A 14,491-nucleotide genomic window follows, 5' to 3' on the forward strand; every position below is an offset into this window, starting at 1 on the left:
AAACTTGGTTCCTCGTGAAGAGTTTACCCTTAAATTCGTCATGGGTAAAGGTATTTTCTTGTTTGACTGAATGGTTGTGGCGCTTTTTCAGATAATGTTATGTTGTATGGAAACAATGTTTTTTGTTTGTGGTTGTTGGTTTCCTCAAAACACTTTTGTAAAGGTTGGTAGTTTAGTTTTGATGTTGGTAGTACGAAGGGTTAGCTACTGAAAAGTTTTTAATTCATATGTTACTGAACTACAAACAAACGGTTGAAAGTATTACTTGTATTAGTTATTTCTTGTCTTTTAGATATATGTTATTGTTATTTATCTTTCATTATTTTATAATTGTTAAAGGTATCATTTTTTAAAAATGTATACTATATTTTAAAACAATTCTGTAAAATAACATCCATTATTATTAGATAAAAGAAACATGTTGATAGGATGTGCAAAACATAATACCAAATAACTTCAAACATTACAAGACTTTTCTTCAAAATGCTATTTCTACAACGACTATAGATTTTGTAGAACTTCTTTGTAGACCACGTTAGTTGTGGTTTTACACACTTGTTTTCCCCTGTCACATATCAAGATCTCCAAACCCTTCCTGCTCTTTACTCGTGATACAGCAACGTATAGTTGTCCGTGACTAAAAACCGGCCTTGGAAGATATAAGCCTACACGTTCAAGTGATTGTCCCTGGCTTTTGGTGATGGTCATTGCAAAGCATAGAGATAATGGGAACTGTCTTGATGCAATTTTCACCGGTATTCTTTTATCAGACGGTGTCATTTTCAATCTTGAAATCAAAGTATGATGACCTATATTATTTCCAGTAATAATCTTTGCTTCGATTACAAGTTTTCCAAGTTTTGTTACTTGAAGTCGTGTACCGTTACACGGACCATTTGTTTTATCAATGTTTCTAAGTAACATTACCGGAGCTCCAACTTTGAGAACCAATTTATGGTTAGGTAATCCTGACAGATGCAATTTGTTTAATACATCCGGAGGAAACAATGCCATGTTAAAGTCGGTTTGATCCTCAGACTCACATAAAGTATCTGAACTGAGATATATCTTTTCTTTACCAGGCTTACTATTTAACAGTTCTGTATTTATTGAATCCACAACTTCATTTGTGGGTGCAAGAATGGCTCTTTGTTGGAAGTAATTTGAATTGCATAAAAACTTTTGCATATCCGGATATGTGAAAGCGATCAATGAAGATATAGGATTGACTGCATCGAGTATAAGTAAATCATCTAGAATTTCAATTTCCACTTCTCCATCATTTGGACCCCAAGTAGACCATCACCAAGCCTTAAAATCCATTCAGCAAATTCCTTGGTCTCGTTAAAATTACTTGATTTGGTACCCATTTTTAACCTCATGTTTTCAGTTAACTTGAGTAACTGACAATCCTGCCATATATAAGAAGAATTCAATGAAGAATTTACAATCATGCTTCTGGTACCTTTTGGAATGACTGGAAGGATTTGTCTAAAATCACCGCCAAAAAGCACAATCTTTCCACCAAAAGGTTTGTTCTGCAAGGACGGATTATTGGAACGGGCTATATCTCTCATTGTTCTATCCAGAGCTTCAAAACAATGCTTATGTGTCATTGGCGCTTCATCCCAGATTATCATCTTAGTTTGTTTGATTAAGCCTCCTAGCTCACTGTTTGGTTCAATAGAGCATATAGAATCCTCGTTAACATTTATCGGAATTACAAACCTGGAATGAGCCGTTCTACCACCATCGAATAGAAGTGATGTAATACCACTGGATGCAACATTCAACACAACTTCACCATCGGAACGTAACGCAGCTGCAAATGTTTTCCACAGAAATGTTTTACCAGTTCCACCGTAACCATATAGAAAGAAAACTCCTCCACTTCCTTTAACAACTGCATTCATGACGGTTTGATACACTTTTCGCTGTTCATCAGTTAAAGATTTTAGGGAAGCTGCAAGTTCCTTTTTTAAGATAGCCCGATCATACGAAAGTTCCTTCGTTATCAATTGATTGTTCAATCCTGAAGTGTAGTTGTCAGGAACATTTGGCATGTCAGGAAAGTTGCTTAACGTACTTCCATAACCAAGTAACAGTTTTTGGATATGTGCTAAGCAAATGTTTTCAATCTCTTCCTCTTTAAGAACCAAATCTAAAAAATACAACAGATGTTTAGTAATTAGATTTTTTAAACACTTGATTAAAGTAAAATGGAATCTGAAATTTTATTTAAGTTTTTAAAATTACCAGGAATACCAGTAATCCTCCGTTGCTGATATAATGTATCTTCACATAATAGAGATTTTGTTTCCTTCCAGAAAATACCCAGCCTAGAAATGGAGTTTGACATCAAGAGCATTACAAAAAATGTACGCAAGAAATCAGAAGTAGCCCATGTACTTGCTTCATTAATGGCCATTAAATACTCCTTATCATCGTCCAACAGACCGCGAACGAAACATGCATCTTTAAAAGTATGATATATTTTTCCATCAACTGTTTTTATATCATTGAAACTCATTGGTCCTATAACGTGATTCAATAAAATTCTCAAGAAATAACAATCACCAAGTGATGGAGGTACATAATGTATCCTACCAACTGCACCAAAAGGTTTTTTTCTACGTACCCACTTTCGTGTTTTGCGTATCCATACAAAGTATCTAGGGAACTCTATATACTTCAAAGTTCTAGCAAATGCATCCGTTTGATTACATTTCATCCATTCTGTGAACATAGACATTTTCACAGTTGGGTTACTGATCACGTCACACAAGTTTGAATTATCGTCATAAACAATAGCCTGACCATCTTCACAGTGAAAAGGTAATATTTCAACAAATGGATGCCGATACTGTATGTCAAACTTAAAGATTCTCCAAGCAGCTTCACACGGTGAAATATATCTACAATCAAGATATGCTTTAACTTCATCTACTTCCGATTTTCATTATTTGTCATTTCCTTGTTTTGAGGGTTCACATTAGCAGTGGAGGTACTTTCGTAAACAGAAGCTGTCACTCTATCCGGACCCTTATTAATGTATTTGAAGAGATATTTGATGGATCCTGTTTGGTTACACCACTCAACATTTATGTGGCACTGATACTTTTTGAGTAGCATAGCATTGTACGGAACCACAAACCTATTGTCAAGTAAGACACCATTTTTTCTATTGTGTTGCATGATTGACGACGTCGGTAGACAGGATATCCTTCAGAATCAACACAAGTCTCATCTACATATTTTTTCGGAAACTTTTTTGAACATTTTAAATTAACCATGCATGGAGAATGAGGATTGTCTGTACCACAAGGACCATGGATCATAAATTGTTTGACAAGTTCATACAGTGAAGCATCCATCTCTTTGTCAGGTATTTCAGCACTAATAACCAAATCGATTTCTTTAGCCGTTGGAAATTTGCTCTCGGCACTTAAGAACAAACATATATGAGCATGAGGTAGACCACGTTTCTGAAATTCGATTGTATAAATAACTAAAATATTACATCAAAAAAAGTGTTAGTAAAAGTATTATTTGAGAAATTAATTAAAACAATTTACAATGACTTACTTGCTTGTATCTCACCAAAGAATTTATGTTTCATGAAATCTTGAATTAGATGATTGATTTTAATTTTGAATAACCGTGCGATAATATCCGGTCTATCTTGAGGGTTCAACCATTTGTCTTTTAAACATCTATAAATCTCAGGCCAATTGGGATTACAAGTGACTGTTATGAAGAGATCCGGATATCCTACAGCTTTGCAGATTGCCATAGCATCTAGATACTTTTGCATCATATATCTCGCTCCACCGGTAAATAAAGATGGCAACAAAATTCGTTTTCCACAATTTGACGCATCGCTTTGGCCACTTTGAACACTTTTATTTAAATTCTTAAATGTTTGACTTCTAAGTTTGGGTTGTTGTGTCTTTATGTAAGCTAACCGTGCAGATTCTATCATTGTATACGCATCAACTACAAATTGTTGGAATAGCTTTTGGGCATTGAGTAACAACGAAAATTGGTTGGCTTTGTCTTGTATCCTGTAACTAAAGAACTCTCTCATTGTGGTACTGGTTCTAAGTATGTCACAATCAACTGAAACACCTCGATGTTTAATACCAAGTCTAAATCCATCTTCTGCATATGGAAAGATAAGTGGATATTGCAATGCAAGATAAGAGGGATGAAGCTCACTGATTCTCTGAAGATCGCCTGATTTTGTTTGAACTATGATATCCCTTTTATCAAATGCTCCATCAAAATCACCAATTATTAAGGTAACAATTTCTTCAGCAGTAGGCAAGTTAAAAATTCTACCATCCTTATCCCTTATTCCAATGAGCTTGAGTCTTACATTTTGCCAATCATTTTGTTTAAAACAATCTCGTACCATTCTAAATGACTTCACAAGTGGATTGCATGAATCCAACATTTTTTAAGACTCGATATGATGGCAAGATCAAGTTGTTGTTTAGTGTCTGTCTTCGAACCTTGCTCGACACTGTGTAAAAAACGACATTATTGTATAGATCAGATATATATATATAACACTTGACATAAAACAGAATTTACTGAATGCTTAATTTACCTTACAGCCTTTTGACGATTAAAATCCTCGTTTTGGGAATCATAAATATAAAGCTATAAAAATTTGGGCTCTTCACCATCTTTCAGTAGCAGACTACCAATGCGATGGTAATTTTGTCCTTGCAGTCCAAAAACATAAGGACCTTTGGTTTTTTGAAAAGTTTTAGATACCTTGCCACCAAGGGATGTGAAGGAAAACATCATGTTATATGCTCGAATGTTATTCATGAAATTGCGGCTTTCAGGAGTAACTCTTTTGTAAAATCTTTCGAGCAGTGGAGGAGGAGCAGGTTAGGAAGGCAATCCAACGTCTCCGTACGAACAACAAAGAGAAAAAGAAGATTTCTTAGAATCCAAATTACCCCTAAGCATTTAATCTTTCCAAATCATTGCATGACAGTAAGAACATACATAAATAGCATCTCCATGATCAACGTATTCTACAAAATTATATAGGCAGATAAAAAAACGATGATATAAGTGAAATATTAGGAGATTAAACTGTTATTTGGAAAGATACTTTGATAAGTTTAAGGAGGGTGGTTACCTCTTGCAATTCCGTAATCTTTTTTACGATAAAAGATGGTAAACAATCCTCCGAATCGGGATCATCAAAGTTAGACCTCTCACCAGGGTAGGAATTTTCTTTTCCTGCCGTTTCATTTTGGAAAAGGCAAATTAACATCGGTTACAACAGATAGGAAGATAAGCCATAGATTCGACAAATATAGTGACTCAGAAACTTATATTTAGTTTTGTATTAAAAGTAAAACACATACCACTAAACGCTACTACGGAACATTTTGGCAGTTGTCGAGAAGTTCTATTGTCAATATTCTGAGGAGTTGGAATATAACTTCGACGGGACCTTACTGTAACACAATCCACTTGCAAGACAAAATTTATAAATGTTATCAAACTTACATTAACATTCAATAAATGATTAACAGTAATAACAAAAGTGTATATAGCATACAGTTTGTAATATCTGTTAATGGACTTCTATCAATTTTATGATTTGATGGTTGAAGAGGAGTGACCATTGAAGATGTCCTGCTTAAATCAGCTACAATGGAGAAATCAAATTTACTTATATCCATGGTTTTCAAACTTTGTTTCCTCTTTCTAGAGTCATAAACACCATACTTAGCCTTTCGAGATTCCCTAAAATTCAAACAAAGGGATAAGGTCAAGTCAGATAGCATACCTTAAAAAAATAAGATTTATAACCTTACCAAGACTGGATGAAGTCAGAGGGATTGTACTAACACATGTTCGATCTAAATTGTCGGGCGTGTGACATGCTGTACATGAAGAGATTTGGTTAATTTATGCTACAAACACTTACATTTTTGACATATGACCATCAAAAACATACCTCCGTTATCATTTTTTTGTGATAGTAACATTGCCCAGAAGTGTATCAATAATAGGAGGTGTCTGTACAAATTGAACCACACCCCTGTTTCTACGCTTATTGAAGATAGACTTTCTTATCTTCCTGGATTCTTTGGACTGTTGGGGACTGCACTGTGGAAAATACTCTCTATGTCTTGGTATCAAATTCTTTTTACTCTCCGTAACTGTACATAAGAATTGAGCACATATGTCTGATTTAGGGCTAGCTATACGTGATTATTGTAATCACTGTCCAAAAAAACATTTATTCTCAACAGCTAGTGGTGATTGAAGATCCCTATTGAAAACCTACCTAAATAAGTGGATGATCACATCAAATGTTGAGAATAGATTTAAACAAATGAGATAGAAAAACCTACCATTTAGTGTTCATCGATTGCTTCCAAACTAAGAGCGTCTTGAATTATAGGTTGAGTTTTTGGCGCTAATTTTAAATCTTCACTTTGATTCATTCGAAAAAGAAGCTATAAACATAGCGTACAATATGAAATGGTCATTTAACATACCTAATTCATTTTGTGGGCCTTTGACAGGATTTTATGGTTCACAACTTATGGGCCAGAAATTATTGAAAGAATTAGACCATTTAACTGCAAAATTAAGCCAAATTGGGGGGCCTTTGTTTTTGTATAAAAAATATAACCAAGTGAAAGTTCAACTCCATAATTTATATGGAATTAAATAGTACATATTTTTTTATCATTACAACGCGATCCTCAAGAAACATCAACTCCATAACTACTACATGTTTCTAAACATTCTTGTCTTGGTTTTATTAGGAATTCGTTGGACCCCTTAGAAACATCATAATTTATATGGATTTAAATACTACATATTTTTTAATCATCCTTGTCTTGGTTTGAACAATATATTGGTTACTACAATGAAGTTACTATAACGCGACCAAATAGCCAACTTATTTAAAGTTGAAGTTTAACTCAAATAATTATATTTATGAATTATATCCTGTCATAACGAAAATCGATTTAACTCAAAAAATATAACGAAAATTGAAGACAAAGTGCTGCTATTTAATCGACTGCCCTAAGTCAAGTGCTGCTAAAGACCAAAGCCCGGCTTGGACTGAAGCAGTGGAATGAAGAAACAATGGTTTACTTTGTCTATTGTAATAGTATGAGTGTTTAGCTAGCCGTAGTTATATGTAACACTGGTTAAAGAAGAACGATAATAAGAGCCAAAACTGGTGAATGGTTGAACGATCAAATACTAAAAAACAGATTATAATATATCAGTGGATTGATCATAAGTAGCTGTTTGCATTAAACTTTAAATCATCCCTTTCATCAGAACCGCAGATGCTCAAAACATTTGTCAAAAGCTTATTCACTGTTGATTCATAAGAGGCAAACAATATGGTTCACATCAGCGGATTCATCATCAGCAGCTGTTTGCATTAGACTTTCCCCTTTAAAGTGTTTATAACATCTGATAGGCCTCATCCACTGTTTGTACACTACAACTGATGTCCATTAAGCACTGCTTGTATACAACAACTGCTCAAGACAAAGTCCTGCTATTTAATCTACTGCCCTAACTCAAGTGCTGCTAAAGACCAAAGCCGTGCTTTGACTGAAGCAGTGGAATGAAGAAACAATTGTTTACTTTGTCTATTGTAATAGTATAAGTGTTTAGCTAGCAGTAGTTATATGTAACAATTGTTAAACAGGAACAACTAAAAAGAGCAAAAACTGGTTCACATCAGTGGATTCATCATAAGCATCTGTTTGCATTAGACTTTGCCCTTTAAAGTGGTTATAACATCTGATGCCCCTCATCCACTGTGTGTATACTACAACTGCTGTCCCTTAAGTACTGCTTGTATACAACAACTGCTGAAGACAAAGTGCTGCTATTTAATCTACTGCCCTAACTCAAGTACTGCTAAAGAGCAAAGCCCTGCTTAGAATGAAGCAGTGGACTGAAGAAACAGTTGTTTACTATGTCTGTCATAATAGTATCAGTGTTTAGCTAGCAGTAGTTATATGTAACAGTGGTTAAAGAGGAACAGATAATAAACAGCTGATGGCCCTCATCCACTCTTTCTATACTACAACTTCTGTTCCTTAAGTACTGCTTGTGTACAACAACTGCTGAAGACAAAGTGCTGCTATTTAATCTACTGCCCTAACTCAAGTACTGCTAAAGACCAAATCCCTGCTTAGAATGAAGCAGTGGACCGAAGAAACAGTTGTTTACTATGTCTATTGTAATAGTATCAGTGTTTAGCTGGTAGTAGTTATATGTAACAGTGGTTAAAGAGGAACAGATAATAAGCAGCTGATGGCCCTCATCCACTGTTTGTATACTACAACTGTTGTACCTTAAGTACTGCTTGTGTACAACAACTGCTGATGATACATTCAAACTCTATATTAAAAAAAGTAGAATTTAGAATATGTCAAACTAATTTAGACATCCCATATACTATATTCACAAATCATAAGCACACGTTATAACCAAAGATTATATTTCCCAGCATAATACAAAAAAGTAAACCACATAATGGTTTACCACATGTTCCAAGTTCATAAGTTACCAACATCTAAAACATAGAAAACAACTGTTTGAGTAGTTTACCACTTACCAACGACAACCAAACTTCAAACAACCACGTACTTAAGTACATACCAAAAAACATAGCATGTTTACCATCAAAATATAACGACGTGAAAGAAGCTAAGTGTTAAGCCTAGATGGCTTCCTTTTGTTGTTAGAAGAGAGTTCCCCAACATTTTGACCTTCGACATCCTGCAACGAACGTTTACCATTAGGACTGGTGGCCGAATCCTTCTCAGCTTCAACAACGGAAGAGTCGGCCATAACAGATACAACATCCTTCAATTAAATCACAAAACAACTACTAAGGTATCAAATAATGTAATATAATCTATACTAAACCAAAAAACAAAACTGTAGAATTCTTATTCACCTTTGAAATATCAGCACCGGCCATCTGTGAGGATTCAGATAATTGAACAGCTTTAATTTCTGAACCTTCTTGACTAAACACCTAATATCAAAATATTACCAAAAGGGAATTTAATTAAGATATTTAAACTACAAAAATTGGGAAGAAAAAAACAAATCAATATAGGATATACAAAAACTCTTACCTCATCAGCAACCTCAAGAGCATTTCCATTACCACCAACCAATTCAGCAATTATGTCCGGATCATCACATACTTTTTGGATAGTGTAGACGTGGTAGTCATGGTTAAGGTTGTAATCAGAAACTTCAATTTTAAACGCCAACTTCTTTTCAACCAACCGTGATATTTCATGGGGAAAAGTTTCAGTATCATCAAGCTTCACTTGGCGTTCCCTTATATCATTCGCAGTTGAACCAATAAGCTTCATTACATCTTTATCAAACATCATAAAAGAAACGCTGCCAGTTTCATCTTGCACTCTCAGATGTACTTTGAACCTGTAATAAATGCCAAGTAAATTACAGCAAAAACCATAGCAGTTCTGGACATAAAAAGATCGGACATTAACTTACTTTATGGTTATCGATGTGCATTCTTTATCGCATTTCGGAAAAACCAATGAAGAAGGTGACAGATTCATGACCTCATCAGAAATGGTTTTAGCATATTGTAAGTACTCAATTTTGGTCAACACCTTCTTGTTACAGTCTCGACATGCCGAATAAAACCATCCATAGTTTTGTTGAACAATTTTGATCGTTGCAACTACCACACATGGCATTCCCTACAATATCACAGATAAAGCTTTATTAACATGCTCAATTAATAGAACATAGAAAACATTAACAAAATTAAAAGGCCTATGAATGTATATAGAATTATTCATACACTATCAATCTCAATAATTTCATCAACATGTCTCTTAGGAGTCTCAATTAGAAATTCTTGACGGACTGGAAACACACTCTGAGATGAAAGAATGGCTTGAGAAGAAGAAGCACCAGCTTCAAATTGTTTCACTAAAAGACTATAAAAATAAAAACACAATTAGCGTTAATACTCACACTTATGTTAATAAAAACATGAAAAATATGAAATATAAATCACGGATAGTACCTCTTGCGAAGTTCATTAATCTCATCAATTTCTTGGTTGAGAAATAGACGACTTCCAAACTTATCACTCTGAACAGTATATTGACCAGCAAGAAACAATATGCATATCCAACAATTCATTACAAATCACTAAAGAAATAAAAAAAATGTTTTATAAAAATGTAACAAAACGGAGATTGGGAAAACTAAACGAAATAAATCAGTGAAATATAAATTACCCTGCCACTTCCTAATCCTCGCATGCTGAATGACAGCCATCACAGTCTCATTCGGAGAGTTTTGAGACAAAAAATCATTAAATTCTTGTGCATACATATTCCACAAAGTACAACGGACTACCTCTCTCCTAAAAGAAAAAGATAAAAGAACAGCATTAAAAGTTAAATACAATCATTTGCGTTCTTGTGAGAAACAGATAATAAGAGCCAAAACTGGTACACATCAGTGTATATCTCTTAACATCTGATGGCCCTCATCCACTGTTTGTATACTACAACTGTTGTCCATTAAGTACTGCTTGTTTACTTTGTCTGTTGTAATAGTATCAGACCTTAGCTAGCAGTAGTTATATGCAACAGTGGTTAAAGGTTGTTAGGTTGTTAGATGGGGGAGCAACACAAAGATACTGCCATGGATCATTATAACACTGGTTAAAAGTTATTATAACGCGACCAAATAGCCAACTTATAAGAACAGTATATAGTAGATGTTTTAACTTAAAGAATAGCATTAAAAGAACAACATTGAAAGTTCATACACTCATTTACTGTGAATATAGTATATGATTTACTAATCATTTACATTAAATAATGAAAATGATTTACTATGAATATACCATTAAATGCAATAAAGAACAACCATTTAATCATTGGTATTGTATTAAATAAGAACAACCATTTAATGAACTTTTTTATAAAATAATCTAATCATTGGTATTGTATTAAATAAGAACAACCATTTAATGAACTTTTATATAAAATAAACTAATCATTGGAATTGTATTAAATACAATCATAACACACAAACAAATTTATATAAATGGCAAATTAGAAATTACTGGACATCTTGAACATCCAAATTCATCTTTTTTCTTTCATTGGGAAAGATTTCCATATCTCCACACGAGACAACAATTCCAGCAACATCTAAAATGTTAAAAATAGCAACAGAAATTAGTGACATTGAAAAGGGAGGCAAAACATATAACAGATTATCAGAAACAGTCATACCGCACGTGAGCAGATCCTTTGCATCTCCACTAACAATGTGTGAATGTGCGATGAAATTAAATCCGTAATCAACACCTTGCCAACCATTCGCACGTGTAACAACCGTACATCAGTAAAAGTTAATCTTGTAACCATGGTTAATAACTTTGTAAGCATCAGTGTTTTCTCCAACACCAAATCTGGAGAGAATAACAACTTCATCCTCATGAAGCTGTGAGATAAACATAGGAATTAATGGAGCCTTAATCCCTGCCTGAATCTTACGGCCCTGACAAATAAGTGAAAGCACATACTTTAGAAAGAAACAAATAAACAGTATCTCAAAAAAATATAAAAGGTACATGTGGCTAAAGTCTCAACATATGAAGGATCAATAAGTAACTAGTATTCATGTTTGTTTCATTGTGCCTAATCCTATAACAGGGAAACAAACAGTAAGTATCTATAAATGACCAAAAACCAACCCTAAATTACACAAAATAGAAAATAAATAACAGTAAACAATAATCATCTACGAAGGACCATAAACAAACCAAACAAATATTCATCTTTGGTTCTTTATATCTAACCCTAAATTATAAAGGATCCAAAAAACAAACAAAAAGCCATCTTTCTTTCTTTAAACAAACAAACAAACAGACCATTTACAATAATCATCTATTTCGCATAAAAAAGACAAACAAAAAGATTTTCTTCTTTGTTTCTTTTTGTCTAACCCTAAGTTACACAAAACTCAAAACGAAAATGATAAAAAGAGTTAAAAAAACAACAAAGATGATTGACAAACACTAATACCTTCTCATCGAGCAAGATCAGATCCATCCGAAAGGACTGAACCCATTTCCGGATGATTCGACACTTCAGATTCCACATATCTTTAGACGGATTCAAATCATCAATGAAACTGAGTGACAAAGATGGGGGTTCACCGTCGGATTTCTTGCCGGATGACAGAGTTTGCACAGAAGAGCCGGACATTTTGAAATGAGAAGAAAATGGTGAAATGGAATCGGTGAAGTTACATAATGAGAAGAAAGTTTGAATAAAAAGTGTGAAGAAGAAGGAGAGAGAAAGATATGATTACTTCTAGCAGTGCATTAATGGCAATTTCTCCTCCCCATGCAATTTCAAAGTTCCCTCCTAAGGAAAACCTTTTTTTATAATAATAAAATCAGATTATATATTTGAAATAGATTTATGTAGATACAAATATTGTAAACAGAATTATGACATCAGCAACGCCAAGTGGCATAGCTTAGAAGCTGACAAGTAAGCAGATTTACATCAGCTCATAATCTCTTATTATAGATAGTATAGATTTTAAACTTTACCACTAGGTTAAACATGTTCTAACATTAACAATAACTAAAGAATTAAACAGTCAAATGAAAACATAGCATTTGGGGAAGGGCCAACACAAACCTAAGGGCCCAACTCGATTAGGTTATGCTATAAACCATAATCAAACCCGAACCAAGTTATTTTTGGGTTCGGTTATTTGATTTGGTGTTTCCGGTTAATCCGTTTGCTTATCCTGTCATCTCACTTTTCTACTCATCCAATTAAAAACCAGAGAAAATTAAACATACATACATACACACACATATATATACATATATATTGTGTATATATACGACACATTTTGGACGTTATTTTAACTCTACAACTATATAATACATGAATTCATTTTATATAAGAGAATCGTAAAAAGATGGTTTGTAATATACATAGTTGACCACTTTTTACTTTTTCTTAATGATAAATTCTGAATAAAAATTTGACATATATATAAACTACCCCCTTGGCCGCGGCGTTTAATTTTTTTTTTTTTTTTTTTTTACGGCTGTGTTTATAATACACACATCTAGGTGTAAAAAAATCATGGTAAACGGCGACCCGGATGGTGTGGTTCTCGCGGTTCTTACAACTTGGGGTGGTTCTCATTTTAGCGGTCCCCTATATATATATATATATATATATATATATATATATATATATATATATATATATATATATATATATATATATATATATATATATATATATATATATATAAGGGATGGTTCAAATGAAAACCACTTTTATTGTGAAAACTCGAAAACTAACTAAAAAAAGCCTAAAAAGCACACAAAAAAAATTTTTTTTTTTTATAAAAATCGCTAGTTTTTATATATAAAAAAAAACTTTTTTTTCCAAAAAAAAAAAAAAATTTTGTGTAGTGCACATGTGTAATAATACACATGTGTAGTACACATACATATGTGCAGTATTACACATGTGCACTACACAAATTTTTTTTTTTTTTTTTTTTTTTGAAAACTTTTTTTTTATATTAAAAAACCTGCGAAATTTTGATTGAAAAAAAAAATTAAAAAAAAAATTTTTGTATGTTTTTTTGGCTTTTTTTAATTAGTTTTCGAGTTTTCACAATAACTAGTGGTTTTCATTTGAACCTTCCCCTATATATATATATATATATATATAGTGGAAGGTTCAAATGAGAAGAATTTTTTTGTAAGAAGAAAAAAGAACAAGTTTCAACCAATAAGAATACTTCATTTTACTTCATTTAATATTTGCATTTAATTTTAATATAAGGGTATTTTGGTAAACTTACAAAAATCATTATTTTGTATTCTTCCCTTTAATAACTAACTAAATTAATTTGTAACTCCTTTTCAAAATATATACTTTTTCCAAATTAAAAAAACAACTTAATTTAAAGTGTAGAATAAATTACTAATTGTGTAGGATAAATTACGAGTTGTGTAGGATATATTTCGAGGTGTGTATGATAAATTTCGACTGTGTAGGATAAAATTCTATAATGTGTAGGGTATATGTAGGAAAATTTTGATATGTGTAGGTTTTGTAGATTATATGTAGGATAATTAATGATTAGTTAACTAATTAACTAAAGAGTTAAGAATTAATAATATGAGTTATAAATGAAATAGTATTTTACTAATATGCCCTTTCTTCTTTTTCTTCTCACATTAAATTTCTTCTCAAATGAACCTTCCCCTATATATATATATATATATATATATATATATATATATATATATATATATATATATATAGAGTATGAGTTGGGTGGAAAGTCTATTTTTCCTAGAAAGTCTAGGAAGGAATAAGAATTGGACATGTGTCATTGAGGGATT

The 14,491-nt window shown here is 32.8% G+C and overlaps 2 protein-coding genes across 2 annotated transcripts; both read right to left on the bottom strand.

The window, feature by feature from the left end:
* Positions 1–501: 501 nt before the first annotated feature.
* LOC110933164 (ATP-dependent DNA helicase PIF6-like) lies at positions 502–1,188 on the bottom strand. The gene has a single exon (XM_022176398.1). The coding sequence runs from the start codon at positions 1,186–1,188 to the stop codon at positions 502–504; it is 687 nt and encodes a 228-aa protein (XP_022032090.1).
* A 7,539-nt stretch (positions 1,189–8,727) lies between these two features.
* LOC118491470 (replication protein A 70 kDa DNA-binding subunit B-like) lies at positions 8,728–12,305 on the bottom strand. The gene is made up of 10 exons (XM_035989280.1): positions 12,123–12,305; positions 11,460–11,595; positions 11,156–11,243; positions 10,317–10,444; positions 10,167–10,227; positions 9,872–10,010; positions 9,556–9,767; positions 9,165–9,480; positions 8,981–9,061; positions 8,728–8,886 (listed from the first exon to the last, which is right to left on the bottom strand). Exons 1-10 carry the CDS (start codon positions 12,303–12,305, stop codon positions 8,728–8,730), a joined length of 1,503 nt encoding a protein of 500 aa, XP_035845173.1.
* Positions 12,306–14,491: the final 2,186 nt, after the last annotated feature.

Source organism: Helianthus annuus, chromosome 4, assembly GCF_002127325.2.
Source record: "Helianthus annuus cultivar XRQ/B chromosome 4, HanXRQr2.0-SUNRISE, whole genome shotgun sequence".
NCBI classification, from domain to species: Eukaryota; Viridiplantae; Streptophyta; class Magnoliopsida; order Asterales; family Asteraceae; genus Helianthus; species Helianthus annuus.